The 23,097-nt window shown below is 36.6% G+C and overlaps 1 protein-coding gene across 1 annotated transcript in view; it reads left to right on the top strand.

The window, feature by feature from the left end:
- Positions 1-23,097, top strand: part of LOC127625308 (microtubule-associated serine/threonine-protein kinase 4-like) — a 171,067-nt gene that overhangs the window by 5,672 nt on the left and 142,298 nt on the right. Inside the window, exon 2 of the mRNA XM_052100522.1 lies at positions 19,804-19,957. Coding sequence (XP_051956482.1) covers positions 19,804-19,957 — 154 coding nt within the window. The remainder of the gene's footprint in view (positions 1-19,803; positions 19,958-23,097) is intronic.

The raw sequence follows: 23,097 nt of genomic DNA, 5'->3' as shown, positions 1-23,097 counted from the left end.
GGTTAATGGCTTACTTGCTAAGAGGATTTGCCTTTAATCTGTTTAGGGTTTCTCCTGCGTCCACTGTGGGTGATGTAATTCTAAACATTCATTTGATTCACTTGTGATGAGAGCAAGATAGCATTGGCTTTGTAATGGATCTTTTAATGGAACACCAGTGGCATTGAGAAGGAATTTGATGGTACCAGAATTTGATGGGTGTAGGGTAAGAAATACTCCATTGGACTTTTAGAAGAAAAACTTCAGATGCTTTTTCACAGTAATATAACTTCTGTTGTTGATGATGTCTGAAGTTTCAATGATTTCCATTGATTCAATTCTTTTCCTTTGGGTAATAAGAACTCTGCTTAGTGTCGTGCCAGCACAGGTTTTTGTAATGACTTGTTAACATTTGTTTGGAAAGTATACTACTGAGGTAACATAAGTGCATCAAACCATTTTGTAATGCAATCTAGTTTAAACTTCAGGGCCTGTAAATGCAAATCTGTGTTGGTATTTGACCCTGTGAAGTGATAGTGCTATCGGGGCAGATTATTGGATACTGTTAATAATGCAGGATTATCAAAGGCAGGCACTAATCTTGTAAAAGTGAAAGTCTTGGCAGACACATAGTTTTTGTTTAAGGAAGTATGTACTGGTTGCTCAACACTCAATTTTCTGAGCATTTTTTTTGTTTAGTTTTTTTGTTAAAACCAAAGCAGTGCATTCTTACGGACCAATTCATACTGAAATTTACTGAAAATCAAACTGATATTAGTTTGATATGAAATACATTTTGTTTTGCTCTTGTAGCATGTGAATGACTAGAGTGCTCTTTTACTTTGCTCTTGGTGTGAACAGAACTTTTTTCTGCCATTTATTTTGTTCTTCGTGTGAATAGGCTGTTACATCATGTGTGAGCGTGAGCTATGTAGTATATCACATGGCCAGACTTGTGCAGAATATTTTTCTACTTTGCACTGCAGAACATTTTGGCAGCAGCATACTACTTAGACAGGAAGAGATTGTTTGAGTGACATGTAGAAGACCAACCAATGTTCATTTTATTTTATGGGTCTTTAAGGGGCGGGTTTAACTGACATTGGTCTCTACAAACAGTTAAGGAAAATTCATGTAGACTTTGATAAGAATATTTTGTCCATTCAATAGAAAGAAGTAAAAAAAATGTAGACATAAACAAAAACATATTTTTTGCCTATTTTTAAGATTTAAGACCTGAATAGTCATGTTTAACCAAATTAAATGAATACTACGGAGCCCCGGCGACCTGTGCAAAAAAAAATCTAAGAGAATTTCGCGGCGCGACGAGAAACTATCGCGTGCGCGACGAAACTTTCGCGCGCGACGAGAAACTTTCGCGCGACGCGACGAAACTATCGCGTCGCGACGAGATACTTTCGCGCGCGACGAGAACTTTCGCGCGCGACGAGAAACTATCGCGCGCGACGAGAAACTATCGCGCGCGCACGAGATACTATGGCGCGCGACGAGATACTTTCGCGCAGACGAGATACTATCAGCGTCGCGCATCGACGAAACTTTCGCGTCGCGACGAGAACTTTCGCGCGACGCGAGATACTTTCAGCGCGACGCAGAAACTATCGCGCGCGACGAGATACTTTCGCGGCGCACGCCGCTACAGTTTCCGTGTGTGTATAGCTCTTTTCCGATTAGCGCCATTGCCATCATTCATTTACTCAAAGATACTGAGAGCATGGATGCGCATGAATTTATAGAGATATATTTTAAACTTGGCCTTCAATACAAAGACATTACTGTCTATGACATTTGTAATACTGTCATGGCTGAGACACGCTTTGATCTGCCAAAGGACACTAATCAAGCAATAGACTTGTACTTGTACTTGCATTTAACACGAGAACTACCGAATTATATAACTAGCCTACTAGAATGGCCATAGTGGTCATTCTGACCGTTAGACTGTACCAAATGTCATGTCATATTTACATTCGAAACTTCTATTGAGGTTTTAGAATGAAGCTTCTAATGTCTGTCGTCATATTTTATATCGTCATCACCCTAAAAATGTATTGAATAAAATAGAATAATATGGATCAAATGGAGCTGCTTAACGCAGATAGTCCTACATAATACTGATCTTTTTTGTAATATATAATAGTGCTAGACTATACACATACATAGGCCTATATATATTATATATTAGCTGCTAGACTGCCCGGAAGGTGCGTGCCTCGCTTTGTGTACAGCAAGTTTTTTTCCACCACAGTGAAAAGGGTTTTGAAAGTCTAAACGCCAACAAACATGGATTGAGGTGAATATTTCGTTAGATAAAAACATGTTGTGAATTTTGGAAATTATTACATCTATCCTTTTTCAAAACATGTTGACTTTTGGACTTTACAACGCTCTGGATTTATTGGAAATTGAAACAATCCTATGCAGCCGCCACTGGAATCAAAATCCATGAATAAATGAATCTGTTATATTAATAATAAACACCAGGACACTAAATTTTAATTCTAATGAATGTGAAAATGTATTAGTTCATCGACAACCACAGAACTTGCTATTGTAGCTGATTACAGATACAAATTTGATTATTTATATTAAATTATTCTCCTAAAATGGGGCCCCTTTTTGTTCAAGTGAGCCCACTTTTAGGAGAATTCGTTCATAATGATTTTACAGCATAATATTTTCATTATAGTTTTACAGCATGATATTTTTGCTCACAGTAAAACAAATATTGCTTTCTAAATCAGTTTTCCCACAGTTTAGCTTAATGTTCATATTCTTTATTAACTGTTTTGGCCATTTTGGGTTTGGCCTATATGTGATTCATACATGTCTAAGGTTTTTACTATGCATTGAAATACACATTGGTGATGTTTTTATAAGCTATTGCATTGATTTGTTTTTATTTTACAAAGAAAATAATAGAATATAAATAATCAAATTTGTATCAATCAGCTACAATAGCAAGTTCTGTGGTTGTCGATGAACTAATACATTTTCACATTCATTAGAATTAAAATTTCGTGTCCTGGTGTTTATTATTAATATAACAGATTCATTTATTCATGGATTTTGATTCCAGTGAAAAAACTTGCTGTACACAAAGCTGAGGCACGCACCTTCCTCCGGGCAGTCTAGCAGCTAATATATAATATATATAGGCCTATGTTTGTGTATAGTCTAGCACTATTATATATTACAAAAAAGATCGGATTATGTAGGACTATCTCATGCTCAGCTATGCTCCATTTGATCCATATTATTCTATTTTATTCAATACATTTTTAGGGTGATGACTGATATAAAATATGACGACAGACATTAGAAGCTTCATTCTAAAACCTCAATAGAAGTTTCGAATGTAAATATGACATGACATTTGGTACAGTCTAACGGTCAGAATGACCACTATGGCCATTCTAGTAGGCTAGTTATATAATCTCGTAGTTCTCGTGTTAAATGCAAGTACAAGTACAAGTCTATTGCTTGATTAGTGTCCTTTGGCAGATCAAAGCGTGTCTCAGCCATGACAGTATTACAAATGTCATAGACAGTAATGTCTTTGTATTGAAGGCCAAGTTTAAAATATATCTCTATAAATTCATGCGCATCCATGCTCTCAGTATCTTTGAGTAAATGAATGATGGCAATGACGCTAATCGAAAAGAGCTATACACACACCGAAACTGTAACGCGTGCGCGACGCTGAAGTATCTCGTGCGCGACGCTGAGTAGTTTCGCGGCGCGACGCTGAAAGTATCTCGTGCGCGACGCTGATAGTTTCTCGCGCGACGCTGAAAGTATCTCGTGCGCGACGCCATAGTTTCTCGTGCGCGACGCTCATAGTTTCTCGCGCGACGCCGAAAGTATCTCGTGCGACGCCGAAAGTTTCTCGTAGCGACGCCGAAAGTTTCTCGTAGCGACGCCAAATTCTCTTAGATTTTTTTTGCACAGGTCACTTCGGGGCTCCGTGAGAATACTGCTTAAAATGTGTATTTTATTTTATTAAACATTACGCAATTCAATTTAATGGAATTGTGTTATGCAATTAAAATGCGTAAATCGTAATTATTTTTATATAAATGCAAACGGAAAATAAAGTTTGTATATAGAGTCAAGCCTGATTCAATGAAAATTATGTCACTCTGGCCAGTAGCGGTTCTAGATTGGTTGACGCCCTGAGCAAAACCCGCTTCAACATGCCCCCAAAGTTGTTGACCAGGGGGGGAGGTGGGCAGCTGCCTCTTACCGCCGCCTCATCCCCGCGACCCCCACCCCCTTCGCCCATGTCTAAATCTGCCACTGACGCTGACAACATTTTTACAAAATGATATTATTAGTGTAACGTAGTTTATCACACATATCTCAGCAGTTATGATATAAAATGTCCACTGTGTGGTGCTAAAAGCGAAGTTAAATATTCTCCCATACAGAAGCTTAATGCTGTATCGAGTTTTAAATCAACAATACTGACCTCCCTACCTTAAACCTAACCGATAGTGCCAGAAAAGCAAATGTGAGATGAAGAACGCAGTTGCTGAAGCAACCATGTCTGTTATGCATATGTTAATATGTATCGCCTTGCAAGTCATGCACCATAGTGAAAGTGTTTTGATGTCTTAAGATAGTATTGTGTGTAGAACAGGGTGAAAAATAGTGATTATGAGCTGATAATCTGCCGTATTACTCCTGATTTGTGCAAAAGAGAATAAAAGTAATTGTTGCTTTAAAGCCTGTAGTGTTCATTTCACTAGGAAACTGCCGCAAGACAAACAACGAGCCATGTAAAAACAATTTTGAAACATTTAGGTATAGTAATGTTTTTCTTTTAAACCAGGTAGATGAAGTCTGTATTGTGGGTTTGTGTTTGTTAAGGGACATGTGACATACTGGCATACTGACAAAACACAAGGCGAGTTCCTTCATAATTGAACTTGTCCAAATAAAGACGAAGTGCAATTTCCTTTTCCTCAACACAGAAAAATGTCAACTGTATACTCAGTCATGCTTTGTATGTTTAAGTCCAGAGGGAGAGTTTTTCTACACCGGAAACATGGCTTTGCTACTGAGACTTTGTAGGGTTAGTGACACCAGTAAATCTTGAGGGGGAAGGAATGGTACAGTGTGAGGGAGAACACGCCTCTGTAAGGCCAGTGGGACCTTCTGTAACACAGGGACGTTCTGGCGAGATTGACCCTAGCAGCACAGCGCTGTAATGTGAGCCGTTTAACCTCCAGGGGAAAATGATTTAGCTGGAAATGGAGCAGGGGTAAAGGTTTAGGTCAGGCAGATGTACAGTGATGACGTTAGTTTTTGCACTGAAAAGCTGCGTGTTTTTTTTTTCTCCATTGGGACTGTCATCATTTTTATAATATTTATTTTCTTAAAAGGAAACTATAATTCACCAAACCAAAAATTTGAATGAGGCTGTCAGAATAACAGCCTCAGTCACCATTCACTTTCATTGCATTTTTTCTACAAAGAATAAAAGTGAATAGAATAAAGGTTAATAGGGCTAAGAATAGAAAGAAATGTTGATTTCAAGCCTTCAGGACAAAAATAAATAAATAAATATAAATCAGTTACACATTGCAATAAGGTTCAATTTGCTAACATTAGTTAATGCATTAGGGAATCATGAACTAACAATGAACAAAAATATTTTTACTGCATTTATTATTCTTTGTTAATATTAAATGACACCTGTTAGCGTGGATGCAAAAGGACAACTTTTCGATTACTGATACATTGGAATATAATGGAATATTTGTACTTTTAAAGATCTATTTGTAACACTACAGGACTATTAAAATTAGTGAAAGGAAAGCACTTATATAGGCTTTTCCTTCATACTGTCATAAAAACATTAACCTAAAATCTTAATGCTGATAAAACAAAAGTGCATGGATTAGATATGAATCAACCAAACCAAATACGACCTCTGGAGTTTGTTTCAATTTACTCATGTTTCAGTGGTTGCTAATGACATTAAAAGTGGTGGTTGGGGGAAGTGATGGTGCTTTTGCCCTGCTGTTTAATGAGATTGAAGTTCAGTAGTTCTGTTTTCTTGATCTACTTGGACTTTTGCAGAAATTACATAATACATAGAGGTGACCAGAAGGTCCTGAGATGACGTCATCAGTGTAAACAAACACTGCTGTTTGTAAGTTGGAAGCAAGGGTAAATGAACTAAATCTGTGCAATGTATGTAGACAAACGGCAATCTCTTTGAAAGCTCAACAGCAAAATAACAAACCGAGTGCTGTGTTGGCAACCAAATTGACCCAGATGCTAGGGAGGGAAGAATCACATGGGTTAACCTCCCATGGTCGCTATAATGTGGTTCGCTCTCGGTTGGGCGTTTGGTGAGTTGTGCATGGATGCCGTGGAGAATAGCGCGAAGCCTCCACAGGCGCTATATCTCTGTGGTAATGTGCTCAACAAGGCACGTGATAAGATGCGTGGATTGACGGTCTCAGAAGCAACAATTGAGTCTTATTGATATATAATGATTCTGTAATGGTGTACTGGGCAACCGCGTGCAGACTCAATGAATCACTGTATTGAAGCCTGCACTGTGTTCCAATTGTGCCAGATGTCAATATTTGACTGAAAATTCTGTTTTCTCACCCAGTGTGATCATATAACTTCAAAAGACATGGAATTAACCACACGAGTCATAAGGGATTACATTTATGCTGCCTAGGTTACCTTCCTTTCGGTCACTATAAGGTGGCTCTCGCTCTTGATGGGGCGTGTGGTGAGTTGTGTGTAGATGCCGCGATGAGTAGCGTGAGCCTCCACACACGTTAAGTCTCACGCGTAAGATTCATCTTCCACCTCCCGAATTGAGGGGAGTCTTTGCGCCACCATGAGGTTATAAATGCACATTGGGAATTGGGCATGCGAAATTGGGGAGAAAATGGGATAACATTTTTTTTTTTTTTTAAACATTGACAAAATTTCACACATTAAAGCAAGAATTAAATAAGTCATACTGTCTGGCAAAATAGAAGGGACCATCAGTACCTATTCCCCAGAGCAAGATTTTGCACAAGCTTGGGAATGTTTTTTCCTCTTCCTAATTGCTAGAATTATGAACAGAAGTCACGGCCCGATGCATTTCTGCTCTACTTAAAGCACCATTCAGGATTTAGGGGAGAGTTACTTCCTTACGTGACCCAGTGGAGTAATCTGCAGAATTAGTTGTTGTTCATTGAAGGACCTCATTGGGTAAGGGCTGGGTTACACTACCTGATTTTAACATTGATTTAAGCCCTAATTTGTAATTGGTTTTAGTCAATGCAGATTTTGGGCCAGTCGGAGTTGACCGATTTGATAGAATGTCACATATTATACATCAGTTAGTTCTGGTCATCGAAACTGATTGGACGAGAGGTGTTTCAAGAGTGCTGAAATGCTTTACTGGGACGCTTTACTGTTTGTATCACTCTGCTTGTGTTCTTGGCATTCAAAACTAACGTGTAAGAGTAGTGCAGATGTGTGAATTTTTATTCTTCCTTGTGACATTAAAGATTTGAGCCAGCAGGTACAAAAGACTGTCTTGTGTGTTCTATGAACGAGTTGAGCTGACGTTGAAATACTGTGTGTTGTCAGTCAGTGCGTGAATTTCTTTGAAGTCATCTGAAATTGTCTCTCACTTCTTGATCGCTCAGATTACTACACTAGAGCTGAGAAGCAGAGTTAAACTTACAGCTTCAGTGTTACTGCTGATCACAGCTGAGAGTCACGATAGAAGTAGTAATCAAACATGCTCAGAGCCTAGCTGATACAAGTTTCCGAGTTGGGAGAACACGTAAACTTTCAACATGGTGGAGGAGAGAAAACTTTCCATGTGGTTTTTAAAATAAGAGTTCCCCAAGAAATATAAAAGAATGAAACTGGCATCCTCCATTTTTTTCTCTCTGACAACAAAACACTTGATCATGGGTAGAAAATATTCTTCTAGCATGTATGGCAGCATCACTCCTTGATATGAGCGGATTACTATCATACTACAGCTAAGGAATAGAGTTAAATTTACAGCTGCAGCATGTTCATCACTGTAACAAATTCAGGTTATCATACGCTGTCAACCTCTCTCTGGTAGCATAAGAAAGTAGGTGCACACACAAGCATTTACGTTTTTTTGACAGTCCTTGTTCACTGAACTTTTGTATGAAAGCAATATCACACTCGCAGTCATGCTGCATTGTCCATCTATCAGAACAGCTATGATTACCTGCTTGAGAGCTGGACATACAGCACACCCACTTGAGTGATTTTGCTTTAGTATATGATGATACAGACTCTGATATCTTATTCTCAGACTATGATTTTTCATCTAGTCGAAGTATGTCAAATGTTTTTCATACTTAAGAGATGACTATAGAGGAAATGTAGTATTGTATGCTACTCCACGACTTAAATCTGAAGTCATAGACTGAGCAGCCAATGGAAATCAAGCTTGCAGGGTGATGAAGATCAGGAAATGAAGATGGCGATAAAAGCACTAACTAGCTAATTTTTAACACCACTCACAGTCGCCGATTTATGTTTCTGCTCGTGGGTGCCCTAACGACCATGCACAAATTATTCTACGCACTCAACAAATGCCCATTAACTATAAACATTTTTAGCTTAAGTAATAGGAAGGAATATATGATTGTGCATGCTCAGACTGCTCAATTAAAACAACAAATTATCCGTGCAATGGTGTGCTTGATTAATTAATTATTAAAGAGTTCAATCTGCAGCTGTGTCTCGTAAAAGCCCTCTGGGTCCAGATCTCCTGCCGGAACCGCAATCCCTAAGTGAGATCCACCAATCAGAGAAGTTCCCAGTTACCAATCGCTTTTTTTTTTTTTTTGAAAATGATTTGCTTCACATCAAATGTTTTAATGTCGTTAATTAATAATAGAGCTTGTTAAAAAAAAAATTGTTAAATGCCTATGGAGAAAATGAATGGGGAATATCCCGTGTTTTTCTGTGGGTGCCTGTGACATCACTCATATCCATCTCACATTGCTGTCTCTAAAGAATATACTGGCTGCATCTTCCCACCAAAGATGGCACCCAATTGTGCTTGGCCTGTTTCTTTTGTGACCCAGAACACAGAGTAACAGCAACAGCAAAGGCATCCCTCAACATGTTTGTTTACATCTGTCAACTTGGTGCCTGAATTAGATTTTTTTCCAGAAAGACTTGGCGTGCTCACATGTGATTGTTTGTATTTTTCTGGCTAAAATCAGTGGCGATTAGTTTAAAATTTCATGGGAAGTACCTCTTCCGCTTAAATTTCATGAGCAATACAGCAATGGTGTGTTTAATATATGTCCAGTTTAGCTATATGAGTTCTATGTTACTCTTTGTTCATTTCAGTTTTTTAGATAATACAAGTGTAAAATATCATATCACTTTTGCGCTGTTCTTTTGTGAATGGTCTTTCATTTTATTAATGAGGGCTGAGTCAGTTATCTTTTGTGGTAAGAAACATTGTTACAAATATTGTTAATTGAGCTCAAGTTGTTTTGAACCCAGAACATTTCTTTCACCTATTATGGCATTTAAAATGTTCCTAATATTGTTTTGGGAGTCCCCAACAACAGTTTTACATGCATGCAATGACAAAAAACACTTTTGTTGTCTTATATGCATTTATGTTTACCTGATTTGCTCACCGACTCCCAAATGATTCGGTCAACGACTCATTTTTCCAAACCCCTCCTTTGCGTGACGCTAATCTGCGGTGATTGGTCAGATGACCCAGTCAGTTGTGATTGGTATACTCTGTGCAGAAATTGTCGGAAATGGAACGCCCATCACCGCTTTGTAGTAAAAAAAATCAAAATCAGAGAAGGAATTTGAGTTGATTTATGTTAGCGATCATAGCCCAAAGTTCGGTGGTAAACACCCAATCAGTTATTGTTTGTGTTAGCCCAACGCATAAACATATTGGTAAAGCACTGCATTACTAGAAGTTATTGCTCTATTCTTTATGACAACTCCAATAACATTGACAAACATTTCACATATTTCAAAAAAATTGACATTGGAGACCTAGAAGCTGCTCTGAGCGTAATTTACACACAACACACACAAATACTTATTAAGCATGCTAAAAAACACATAAAAGCAACAATTATTAATAATACTTACAGGTTGTGATTCGGAGGAGGAAGCTGATCCAAATAAACTTGGTACTGAACCTTCCTTCAGTATCAACCGGCTCGCAAATCCACACTCGAAAGCATTCATGTTCGTAAAGCAATCGTCATTAAAATGACGCGAACACAGCACAAGGTTCGGGCTATACTTGTGTGGTATAGTTGTAAATATAAACTCTAGCCACTGATTCTTCACATGCTCGTCCCTGGGAAAAAAAGGTTGCTTTTGATATGCACTTCAGAACAAAGCGTCTTGTTGTCGACATGATGTTTTCAAGTTTTCCCTGGTGTCTGCGCGCGCAATGAGTGGGCGCGGCCAATTTGATAATTTTCCGTCTTGACGTCACAACGAAAAGGAAAATGACTCATTGGATAAACGATTCATTACATTGACTCAGAGTCGACCCCTACTTTTGAGAGACAACAACTTTTATTACGGTGAACTTTCATATATAAAACTTTGCAGGATGTTTTTGTTCACTTAAATCTATGTTACACACTACATGAAAGGTAATTTTCAAAATTTCATAATAGGTGCCCTTTAATATAAAAATCATTTTTAGTTGAATTAGCTGGAAATATAGCTACATCTGAATATATTTATATATATATATATATTAATTACACCCCTCACATTTTTGTAAATATTTGATTATATCTTTTCATGTGACAATACTGAAAAAATGACACTTTGCTACAATGTAAAGTAGTGAGTTTTAGAGTGACATTTGCTGTCCCCTCAAAATAACTCAACACACAGCCATTAATGTCTAAACTGCTGGCAACAAAAGTGAGTACACCCTAAGTAAAAATGTCCAAATTGGGCCGAATTAGCCATTTTCCCTCCCCGGTGTAATGTGACTTGTTAGTGTTGCAAGGTCTCAGGTGTGAATGGGGAGCAGGTGTGTTAAATTTGGTGTCATCGCTCTCACACTCCCTCATACTGGTCACTGGAAGTTCAACATGGCACCTCATGGCAAAGAACTCTGAGGATCTGAAAAAAGAGAATTGATGCTCTACATAAAGATGGCCTAGGCTATAAGAAGATTGTCAAGACCCTGACACTGAGCTGCAGCACGGTGCCCAAGACCATACAGTGGTTTAACAGGACAGGTTCCACTCAGAACAGGCCTCGCCATGGTGGACCAAAGAAGTTGAGTCCACGTGCTCAGCGTCATATCCAGAGGTTGTCTTTGGAAAATAGATGTATGAGTGCTGCTAGCATTGCTGCAGAGGTTGAAGGGGTGGGGTGTCAGCCTGTCAGTGCTCAGATCATACTCCGATAATACACAATGGCTGTGTGTTGAGTTATTTTGAGGGGACAGCAAATTTACATTGTTATACAAGCTGTACACTCACTACTTTACATTGCAGCAAAGTGTCATTTCTTCAGTGTTGTCACATGAAATGGTATAATCAAATATTTACAAAAATGTGACTTTTGTGAGATACTGTATATATATATATATATATATATAAAATGATGTAAGAATGTGTACATAAAACCCATCCCTATTTCATACTAATTGTTTTTCAACAGTTAAACTAACTAACTATGGATTATAATGAATAAAATGTTTCACAAGGAAACTGCTCTTAAAATGTAATTGTTATGTAATACTGTAAACTTTCCCTTTGACCCTGCTTGAGAGAGAGAGAGTGATTTGAAAGAGAAACACAAACAGACATCCATGGAGACACCGATAGCTTTTATTTGAAGATGAGTGCTTTGTTTATGGCTATAAACAAATTTATATAACTGTTTCTAAGTAACCAGCATGGCAGATAAAAGCAGCTTGATAAAGTATCTTCTCTGTAATGATACTCATTTGTATTTCTAGCATAATCCCAGTCCAACCCAACTGAATGAATTAATGACAGACAGTGGAAGATGTGTCATACAGTGTTACTCATCTAACCACGGAGTGTGGCTCCTACAAGTCCTTCAGTTATGGATATTTTCCATGTGGAAATGGTTTATGGTCTTGGATATTCCTTGAATTAACCTGAATGAATATGGTAATCACTCAGTACTGTGGTATACACTGTATGAAAGTAGTGTCAAAACATTGGGATATTTTGAAAAGAGAGAGCGTGTACCACAGAGTTTTTTTGGGGGGGTGGGTATTGTCATCACAACAATGATAATAATCCCATGGTTTATAAATATGGTCCCAGTACCATTCAATACCATGATATATATATCAAAGTAATATTTTATTAGCATCTGATACCATCACGGTACTGTCACAGTACTTCCTTTTTTGTAATGCATATTTTTGTTTTGTGTGCAGTTTTGCATGCATTGTTTCTAATTCACATTACTGGTTGCGTGTGCAATCTCTGTAGACACTCGAATGTTTAAGGTTGGTGGTCGGAGACAATGGGTTACTAGTTTGAGTCAATTCTTCCTCTACTGTGCGCACAAGTGTCTACAAATCTCGTCTTTTCTATAGTCCAGACTCCATAGTTTATTTGATGTGGAGCAGTTATTTTCCACACTGATGGATTTAGACAGAGGATAGTCTTCTTCCACTGTCTCTTTCTTCTGTATGTGGTTTCCTGACTGTATGCTCGGCTACCTCAAAATTACAAACACCTGCAAAATAACTGCACTTCTGCGTTATTGCGATTCAGAGCCCTTCTGAACACATAATGAATGAGTTGTTAAGAATATTTAAAGTATTCTTGCATCCCAGGAATTCCAGTGTCTTCTAAAGCAATAGCCTAAGCCACAAGAGGCCATGTGTCACAGTCATTTAACCAACATTATTACACAGGCAATCGACATAGCTTCCGAAAGTGCATGTACCATGAAATCAACCCCATTCAGCTAAATTTCTGAGTCTGACAAGCACCATCCCCATCATACATTTTTATATCAATTTAACTAATTGCCTTTCCCTCTAGTCTAGTCCTACCCAGGTCTCTAGAGCAATCCTCGAGACTCTGGTGTCGTGGGAATCTGGAAATAATGTTTTAAATAATAACTTCACCCCACTTATGGTTAGGTTTAGGGTTTGGATTATGGGGTAGAGTTAATATAATATGCTTTCCTGTTAACTATTAAATCATTCACAACTTTAAAATGCATCTTACTTTTGGTGCCATACTGAGGACATTTCCCCTCAACACTTCCAGGTTTGGCCACTGGGGGTAGTGATTCAAATTTTTGGTAAGAACAGACCGATTTCAGCAGCAGAATATTCAACCAAGTGTTGCTGAATTCACAGTGTGATCAGTCCAATTTAACTACGGTTAAGGGGTGTTAAACACAGCAAAATGGCAGCAACAGCAATTTGGTAAAAGACACCAATGTTTAATAAATTATTTTAAAAAAGTATAATATTAATCACAATGAACAGTTATTATGTTATGTATAAACTGGTTATGATTGTCAAGCAACATTGGAATAAGAAATAGATAATTACAATTTTATTAACTGATATGTTGAATAGGTGATGAAAATTAGATTCACATCCAATCAGATTTGAGAGTTGGTTCTGTGTTATGTCGTTCTTGCGGATGATAAAACTGCCAAAAATCCCATAGACTTACCGGCCTGGCAGGAAAAAAATAAGTGTCAAAATATTAATAAATACAGTTTTGACCAACAGAGAATAAATATAGTTTCAAAGCTTAGAATGTGAAATGTCAGAATAATAGTAGAGATGATGATTTATTTCATTTTTATTTCTTTCATCACATTCCCAGTGGGTCAGAAGTTGTTAGATGTAAGTTGTTAGTATTTGGTATCATTGCCTTTAATAAGTTTAACTTGGGTCAAACATTTTGGATAGCCTTCTACAAGCTTCTCATGAGTTTCTGGAATTTTGGCCCATTCCTCCAGACAGAACTGGTGTAACTGAGTCAGGTTTGTAGGTCTCACTCATGCTTTTTCAGTTCTGCCCACAAATTTTCAAAACTGATGTGATCAATTTCAGTTCTAGTGAGACTTTTCTAGTTTAAAGCATTACGGAGAAAGTCAAGTTGAACCTCTCAAACAGTAGGAAACCCTGATATGTCAAACAGCACTGAGGAGGAAAAGAGCTAAATAAAGTAAATGACACACCACCTTTACTTAATTCTTTCACAATTTTACATGAGTAAAAGTAACTGCTATATTTTGACAAAATGTTTCATATTAAATAACCTTAAGGTAGAATGTATTAGACCTCATTTTATATCAACAGTGGCAGTTGTGGTTAAAGTTTCAAGATGTGTTTCAGCTAGTATTTATTTTTCATAAATGCATTAATTTATTATTATTATTATTATTATTATTACTATTATTTAAGACTAGCACACTGATCTAACCATGGTAATGAGGAGCCTTCATTACCTTCTGTTTGAATTATGTTTGAAATTAGAAAACAAACAGGATAATAATGGCCTCATATAAGTAAATATGCTCTTCAATTTTTAAAAGGGGGGAGAGAAAACTTCTTGTAAATTTGATGTCAACAACAAAAATAATGTCACTTGATGCATATCCTTGTATTTGAAAACCATGAACAAATCTATGCAACAGAAAATGAAATGCGACCCAGGATACATTAAATACAGGTTACGTTTTTACTATGGTGGGTCGCCACTTGATTTCCAGTGTAAAATCTGTCCTGAAGCAAAACCAGTTGAGAAGCACTGAGTTAAAGCATAGGAATAGTTTGTCCTCGCTGTCGTGCACCTACAATATATGTTACTTATTAATAATCAAAGAACATTACTTTAAAAGCTCACACAGCTGATGTTATTTTTCATTTAGTAGTTAATTTAACATGTAAACTAACATGCTTTAGTTATATAACATGTTATAGTTACATGCAATTTTTTTTTATCATGTTTCTAATTTGATTTATTATTATAATTCTGTTAGCTTTATTATTTATTTTCAAAATGGAGACTTTTTTAACATATACTTCAATACATTTTTTTTTTTAAGTTTCAATTATAATAAAGTGTTTACCTTCTGTTTTCACTCCTTTAAGTGTCTGTAACTTATAATAGTAATTGTGTAATACCGTGAAACAGTGATATTTTCTGAGACAGTTATCTTACCGTGAAAATTTCATACCGTTGTAACCCTTTAACTTCCCTTAAACTTCATAAAATATCACATACCATTACTTAGTGGAGGTGATTTTCCAGCTAATTCAGAAAGCAAAATGCAAACAGATGTAAAATTTATATTAGGGTTGATTGGAACCTGGAACGAAAAATTTACCATGACACCAATTAGTCATTCTGGCTCGTGTCCCACTGATCCATGCATTTATCCACTCACTAACAAAATCCTAGTACTGACTATGTTAGATGTCAAATAAATAATAAGAAATATTTATTACAGTACTTGAATTGGTCATCAAGAATGGCTATTTCTATAAAAAACAAATGTGGCATTATAATTAATAAACATAACCTAATTATTATTGCTGTGTTTTGACACTTCGTGACGTGATATGTGTTTATGTGCCCTTCACGTGATATTTTCATTTATAAGTTCATAAGTGCCAAGATTGTATGGAAAGATGGTTTATGTTCTGTGTTTTACTGACACTCGCCTTTAATCCTCTTGGAGAGACCAGGACTTCATTATTGTATCCTCGAGTTCTGCTTTATTTATATAACTGCTGAAATCACTGTAATGATTGCTTTGTTGCTCGGAACGACACCCAAGACTTTCACCCACTGTTGCACTTACGTATATGGTTCAGTGACAATAAAGGGATTTGATTTGAAATCTAATTATTTGAAATCCTGATAAACAGTTCTGTTTATTCTGTCAAGATATTGTTACCGACAAATGCCCTTGTTTACATTCAGGGAATGTGGAAGTAATACACTTTTACTCTTACATCTCTGTCCCACAGTAATGAATTATGCTATAAATTTGATGCATTGTTTTAATTGCAAGCATGGCCAAAATGCATGATGGGTATTTTACAGCTTAATTTGCTTTTATAATATATGGAAAGACATGATATGCAACGAAACTTTGGCGAACGGCCAGTTATGAGGTCATAGACATGTGTACAGTCTATCATATTGAAATATTATCTTTGTGTCTAGCAGGCCTGGGATAAAGATTACCACCTCATGAATACAGACAATGAGTAATACAATATGAAGTTCTGTTCTACAACCAAGAGTTTTGTTTGCAGTGGGCGTTGCACTTCAGGTTATTAAGTCCTTCAGTAGGCTTAGTTTTTACTACATGCTATTTCTTGTTTCATGTCTTTTCAAATAGATAGCTTTCAAAGTGATATGCATAAAACTTGGTTAGCTGCTCCATTTTTGTATTTAATTGGTGTAATATGAGGATAAGCTGTTAAATATTTATCTATTTTATTGTGGTCCGTGACCTTTGGGCTTGGATCAATTTAAAGACGGTGAAATAACAGGAACAATAAAATATTTAATGAGTCTGTGATCAACCAATATACCCATTATGTAGTTTATATTTTAAAATAATCCAGGTTGTTGACTATAGGATCTGAGTGGTTGATTCAAATACCACTGTGATTTGTATGTTTTGTATTTATATTTTAATAATTAATGTCATTGTAATTATGTGCAGTAAGTATTTTGTTTAAAATGTAGGTGATAACATAGTCTGTTTTACAATCAATGTTTTACATTGACAGATAACGTAAGATTGTTTTGAACACAAACTTTTTGGCTTTCTATGCATTTTTATACTGAATCTTGAACAGGTGAGCAATCCATATAATCTGGTCACATTCTTGATAAATTTCTTTGTAGAAAGAATTGAAAAATGAAATAGGAGAGGCCAAACAAGAAACCTCACTGACTGAAATTGTCATTGAAATTATTCATGGAAATAAAGGCTCAGAAAAATAAAATTAGTGTTTTTGATTTGTCTGTGGTTGTTAATAGTAAAAAAAAATAAAAAACAAACTGAGGTTAGAGGTTCTCACACTCTCACATCCAGTTTACTTTTTATAAATCCAAAATTTGAAAAACAAAATGAATATACACTTTCATAAATCTGATGTGATTGTACACTACTAATGCATTGGATATCTGGGCTGGTCTATATAAAGCATTATTCATGATCCATCCTGGGCTCACCATCACCATTGCACCACAGTGGTGAATGGCATGCTCCTGATTTAAGAAGGCAATATCACACGAGCAAGAGTGCTGTTATGGCAGTATATCAGCATGGCTGTGATTCGGCTGCCACAGGTAATAACAGCTGTGCTGATAAACAGCACGATTCTGATATTGCTTTTATACAACGGTTCAACAAACAAGTTCATAAATAACTAAGGAAAAACTAAGACCAGTCCCAAAAAAATGCAATTGTGTTTGGAAATACTTTCTCACGCCATGGATCAGGATCTGCCTATGCAGACTGAGCATGTGTAATTATCTGCACCTGTTGCATTCCAAACAGTGATAAACAGTAATGCTGAAGCTCTTTGTTTAACTCTATTCCTCAGCTGTAGTGTGATAGTAATCTGCTTCGGGTGATCATGAAGTGATGCTGCCTATCGGACTTGCCTATCATGTTCAAGTGTAGATCCCAGTATCTTTGCATAGTGACTGAACAAACCAGCTTTTGCCTGTTGTGGTAGATTTATAGGTCAATTTCAACTATGGGTTGTTGTCTTAAAGTTGTCAAAGATTTGGGTCTCTTGGCAAGTAGTAGACTCATGTTGATTACCATGTTAAAATCTTGAGTACTATAGAAGGTGTGGTGGTGGTGTAGTGGTCTAAGCACATAACTGGTAATCTGGTAATCAGAAGGACACTGGTTTGAGCCCCACAGCCACCACCATTGTGTCCTCGAGCAAGGCACTTAACTACAGGTTGCTCCAGGGGGATTGTCCCTGTAATAAGGGCTCTGTAAAATGCATAAATGTAAATGTAGAAGAAAATGAGATGTCATGAGAATTTATCAATCGTGTCTTCCATGTTTATTCCATATGTTCTTGTTAAAGTGTTCTCCCAAAGACCTTCTCACATGGGATTGTTTTGGATGTGAGTATATCACTGTACCTCTTCTTTGCTTCTCCAAACAAGAGTGTGTAGTATCATGAATCATTTCCCTCCAAGGAGAGGGAGTTGCCTTCTAGTCCGAGGGCACTCACTGGCCTTCATTTGTTTTTATTCATGGGGAGGAACCTCTTCCTCTGCTCTGCCATTGTTCAACTGCGAGGTGTTACTCCATCCAACATAGGTCTTTTCAACTCTGTTGGACAATAAGATGAAGGACGTTTATGTCATACAATGTGGTGTAGTGTTTGGGATTGGAACAGAGGAACAAATATCTTAGCTTTTTTTCCCCCACTTTTTTATGTAGAGGGTTGACTGTTGTAACTTCCATTTTAGTCAGGTTGGAAACATTGAAAGGTAGCGGTCGACCAATACATTTCCAATACGTTTCTCAAGCGGTGAGATCACCAAAAATCTACAAATTTATTGCCTTTAAATTTATGTAAAAACATAATTTCCAGACACCACATTTGTTTGTGATTCTCTGTGGATTTCGCCCAGTGAGAACACTGATTTGTAAAAAAGACAACAATGCTTTGTTGTGTAAGGCTTGGGTTTCTGCAGTGATCACTAATTTGTTTATCACTGAGGGAAATAAAAGCCCAAATCTCTTTGCGTGTCAGGAGAGATATTTATCTGTGTGGTTAAAAGGCTTGTTTTGTTCGCTGAGTGCTTGGGGGTGAAAGGATGGAGCCTTGAATGAACTAATATCTAACGCAGCCATTTAGCTAATTAAAACGACTATCATGATAATTGTGAGGGGAATTCCAGGGTATCAGAAGTAACAGATCATTAATAATTGATTCATGCTGTGATTGGAGACTTGGTCCACATGAAACAGCATTCACTTATTTTACTTTTGTAATCGAGAATTAGGAATAACTTCATTATGAATACTGCATGCGTTTAGGTTTTTAATAGGAAGTAAAATGGTAGGCATTATTCCATGCTTAACATTTCACGTATTGTCATATGACATCATAATGTTACATCTGAGTGACATCCAGTTATGATCTTGAAAATAGTTATTTCGCATTTCAATTTTGTTTCCTTTTGGTAGTCTGATGAGTAAAAATGGAGATGTTAAAAATGCATCTTTTAATTCTGGTTCATTCACCACCCTGGAAATGGAAGGTCAAGTTCAGCACATTGCTATGTGGTAGTAAAAAACTAAATTCTTCACAATATGCTTTGTATACTGCACATTTTGACAAATGTCAAGGTCATCCAGATGTTCTATGTATAAAAATCATGGTATTATGTTAGTATATAATCACTTAGATATTTATAAATTAGTAGCAAGTTCCTTAATATCACAATACCAAATAAATTGATAAAATCCTTTAACAAAATTTAAACTTTGTATCACAGCACTTCTCATATTATTCCCTCTTTAGGATTATTCGCTTTTGCTGTATTCCTCATTTGTAAATCGCTTTGGAATAAAAGCGTCATAAGGAATGTAAATAAATTGCCAATAGTGAATATTCTGCTCTGTGTTAAATATATTTGCATTGCTTTAAACTCTGCAATGCTATTTGTGATGCAATCAATGATCTAATCTATAATGGTTCCCAGATTAAGCTGGGTGATGATTTCATCTCTTTCTCTCCTGCAGCCGGATAACATCCTCTACCCCCCCTCCATGCCCTTCCGCAAGTCCAGTAACCCTGAGGTGTCTCACGGCTCCAGCTTAGCGCTGAAATTCAAGCGACAGCTCAGCGAAGATGGTAGACAGCTCCGGAGAGGAAGCCTAGGGGGCGCCCTAACAGGTAATACATTGCCATTGGTGTACTGTGAGAAATACCGGGGTCACAGCATGGAAAAGCAAAGTTTTCATGTTCCTTTTTTTCCTAGACTGAAGGTGTTTTTGTCCATACAATGTCAATTGGGTCTAAAACTTCCAAGCTCCAAAAAGGACTCCAAGGCAGCATAAAAGTAATCCATTCGACTCCAGTGTTTGAATCCATATCTTCAAATGTGAGAAACAGATCAATATTTAAGTCCTTTTTTACTATAAATTCACCTCCAAAAACAAGAGAAAAGAATGTGGACGTGAATGTGGAGATTTATGGTAAAAAGGGACTTGAATATTGATCTTCTCAACCGCACCAGTCATGGAGCTTCTTAAGACATGGATTCAACCACTGGAATTGTATGGATTACTTTTGTGCTGCCTTTATGTGCTTTTTGAACCTTCAAAGTTCTGGCCACCATTCACTTGCATTGTGAGGACCTACAGAAATGAGATATTCTATTAAAAATCTTTATTTGTGTTCAGAAGAAGAAAGTAAGTCATACACATCTGGGATGGCATGAGGGTGATTAAATTGTGAAATTTCAAAACACAATTGTAACTGAACTAAATACATTCAAGCATTGTAAGAACCTCACTTTCATTCAGAACTATTCAAGCCATTGTAAGAATAAGAAGAATCTGCTTTATTTTTCAGTAAAAGTAATGCAGAAATTTGCCAGCTGTGAAGTCTGATACAAGCTGAAACGTTCATTCAGTGTAATCTTGATAGCCAATCAAACTGCTTTTACAATGATGACAAATATTTAAATTAAGCCTTACCCCTGTGTGTTACCAGCAAGCTGGTCTCTCTGCACAAGCTAAGATAGCTTTCTTGGCGATTACCCACTTCCTCTCCAGCATCACTTGTCTAGATCTGCTGCTTGGGGATTTCATGCATGTTTTGTTTCAGCCACAGCAGCATGTATTGCTAATGCTAAGACATGCACAGACATGCTACAACAACATGCAAGTCTTTGTACTTGCTCTGGAACAGCATAAGCAGATATGGTCCACCAAGACCAAACCTATTAATTTGTCATATCCACTGATAAACATGTTTTAAAATAATTCCAAAAGTTGTTGTGACTGAAAGATAGTATCTCCTCAGAACTTCATTATGCAGTTGTTATTGGATGGACCATTGTGACGCAGTATTTGACAACATTCTGTTCTGTTGATGGGTGTCTCTTTGTGTGTTACACAAGGTACATAGGGCACACAGCTAAAATGTGCTGAGGCTGTGAATTTGGCATTTCCTCATTGCTGTGGACGATGGCTGTGTGGAAGCAGGAATCACAATTTTCCTCCTACATTTCCTGTATTTTTCTTTCTTATTTATATATATAAAAAAAGGCCATATAGAGCTTTAATTGCAAAGACCTAAGGGTTAGTTTTAGGTCATCTGGGATGTGGACGCTTACTTTAGATTCTCCTGTACTGAACTAAATCAGTTTATGAGAAAAGAGTATTTAAAAGTTTTTATCATTAAAAATGTATCTTTTATAAATGTTTCTAATTTCTCCTTGAATCAAAATGGTAAAAAAGTGTTTACATTAGCTATTCTATTTGTTTCTATTCGTTACTGTACTATACAGTACATTTTTGTTGCTATTCGTTTCTGTTTCTTTCATTTTCCTTTAGTTCTATTCTTGTTAGTGTTCAGTTATTGGTCGACCGATAGTGGATTTTGCTGATACTATAACTAAGGTGGTGGAAAAGGCTGATTATTTATTATTATATTTAATTAGTATATTTATTAAGGCTGAAATTTTGTTTCAAATCAATTTATAGAATGATAAAAAATGATTAGGCTTTCCTTACTATGTAGGGTACAGACATTGAGGCTACAAGAGTCCAAAATGAATAAAATCCCAAAAGCAGTTTATTGTGCAACCAAATCTCAATAATAACACAAAAAATTAAGATTTTGTGATTACTGGGGACTTTCAAATTTAAACAAGTGCAAAATACACCGGGGACTCTTATTTTGAATGACAGAGACTTGGCTAACTTGCAATACTCTACATGCAAGTATTCACCACATTATGCTTTTTACAGTCTATATACTCTATATTCACCAGATGAAGAGTTTATATGTATATATTTCACCAGATGAGATTTATTAAAAAAATAGGAAATAAAATAAACTATCAGCATAGATGTTTGCAGATGACCCATAGTTACAAAAGCAACTATTGGCACCGATTAATCTGTAAAACCGATATATCGGTCTACCTCTAGTGTTCAGTTTCTGTTCGTTAGGTTAATTCTTTGGGTTTCTATTAAGGCTTTATTTGCTTGTGTTATTTCTATTCTATTTCTGTTCGATCCAATTATTTGATAAGTGATTTTATTCAATTTTATTCCATTCTTTTATTTGATTTGATTCACCACTCTGCGTCGAATGTAGAAGTGTAATAATGAAACATTACACGTGTCAGCGTGAGTCTTGTTTGATAAAATCTTGTCTGTGAGAGTTACATACAATCTTTCAACTCATGTCATGACCATGTAAAGCAGTAAACTAGGTTACTTTTGTTTAGCATGTGTGCAAGGATAACAGCAAGGGCATGGAATGGATGTGACTAATCGTACAACACTTTTTACATTCAGCTGAAATCTGCAAACTCCACCCACAACAATTGCGTATGTGCTGTATCACATTACCTGAAGCTATCCATCTAGATAAGTAGTCCCATCTCAAAAAGAGGATTTAGACAAATTTATAGATCAAATAACACATTTTCTTACTAAATAATGAATGCAAGTGCATAACAAATTAAAACGCTTCCAATTTCTGCCAGTAGGGCAGTGTGGACTTGACATACTAGTTGCCAAGGGGAAGGTTCTGTATTTAGCTGCATATTTAAAGGACATGCCAGACATTAAGACAACACTTGCCCTCAACGAACACACCACATGTAATAAAAAGTAAAGAGCAAGACAGATATGCATGGACAAACACAAAATAGAAATTATGGAATAAATCAATTTTAATCACTTGAAGTTCCATTCAATACATTATATTGCATTTTATGTGTGTTTTTTTCTTTCTATTATCCTGATGAAGGTAAAGTAATTGAAATTATGTGACATTATGATGAGGCTTCTTGA

The sequence above is a fragment of the Xyrauchen texanus genome, chromosome 3, assembly GCF_025860055.1.
Source record: "Xyrauchen texanus isolate HMW12.3.18 chromosome 3, RBS_HiC_50CHRs, whole genome shotgun sequence".
Lineage (NCBI taxonomy): Eukaryota > Metazoa > Chordata > Actinopteri > Cypriniformes > Catostomidae > Xyrauchen > Xyrauchen texanus.
This window is presented reverse-complemented; position numbering and strand designations above follow the sequence as displayed.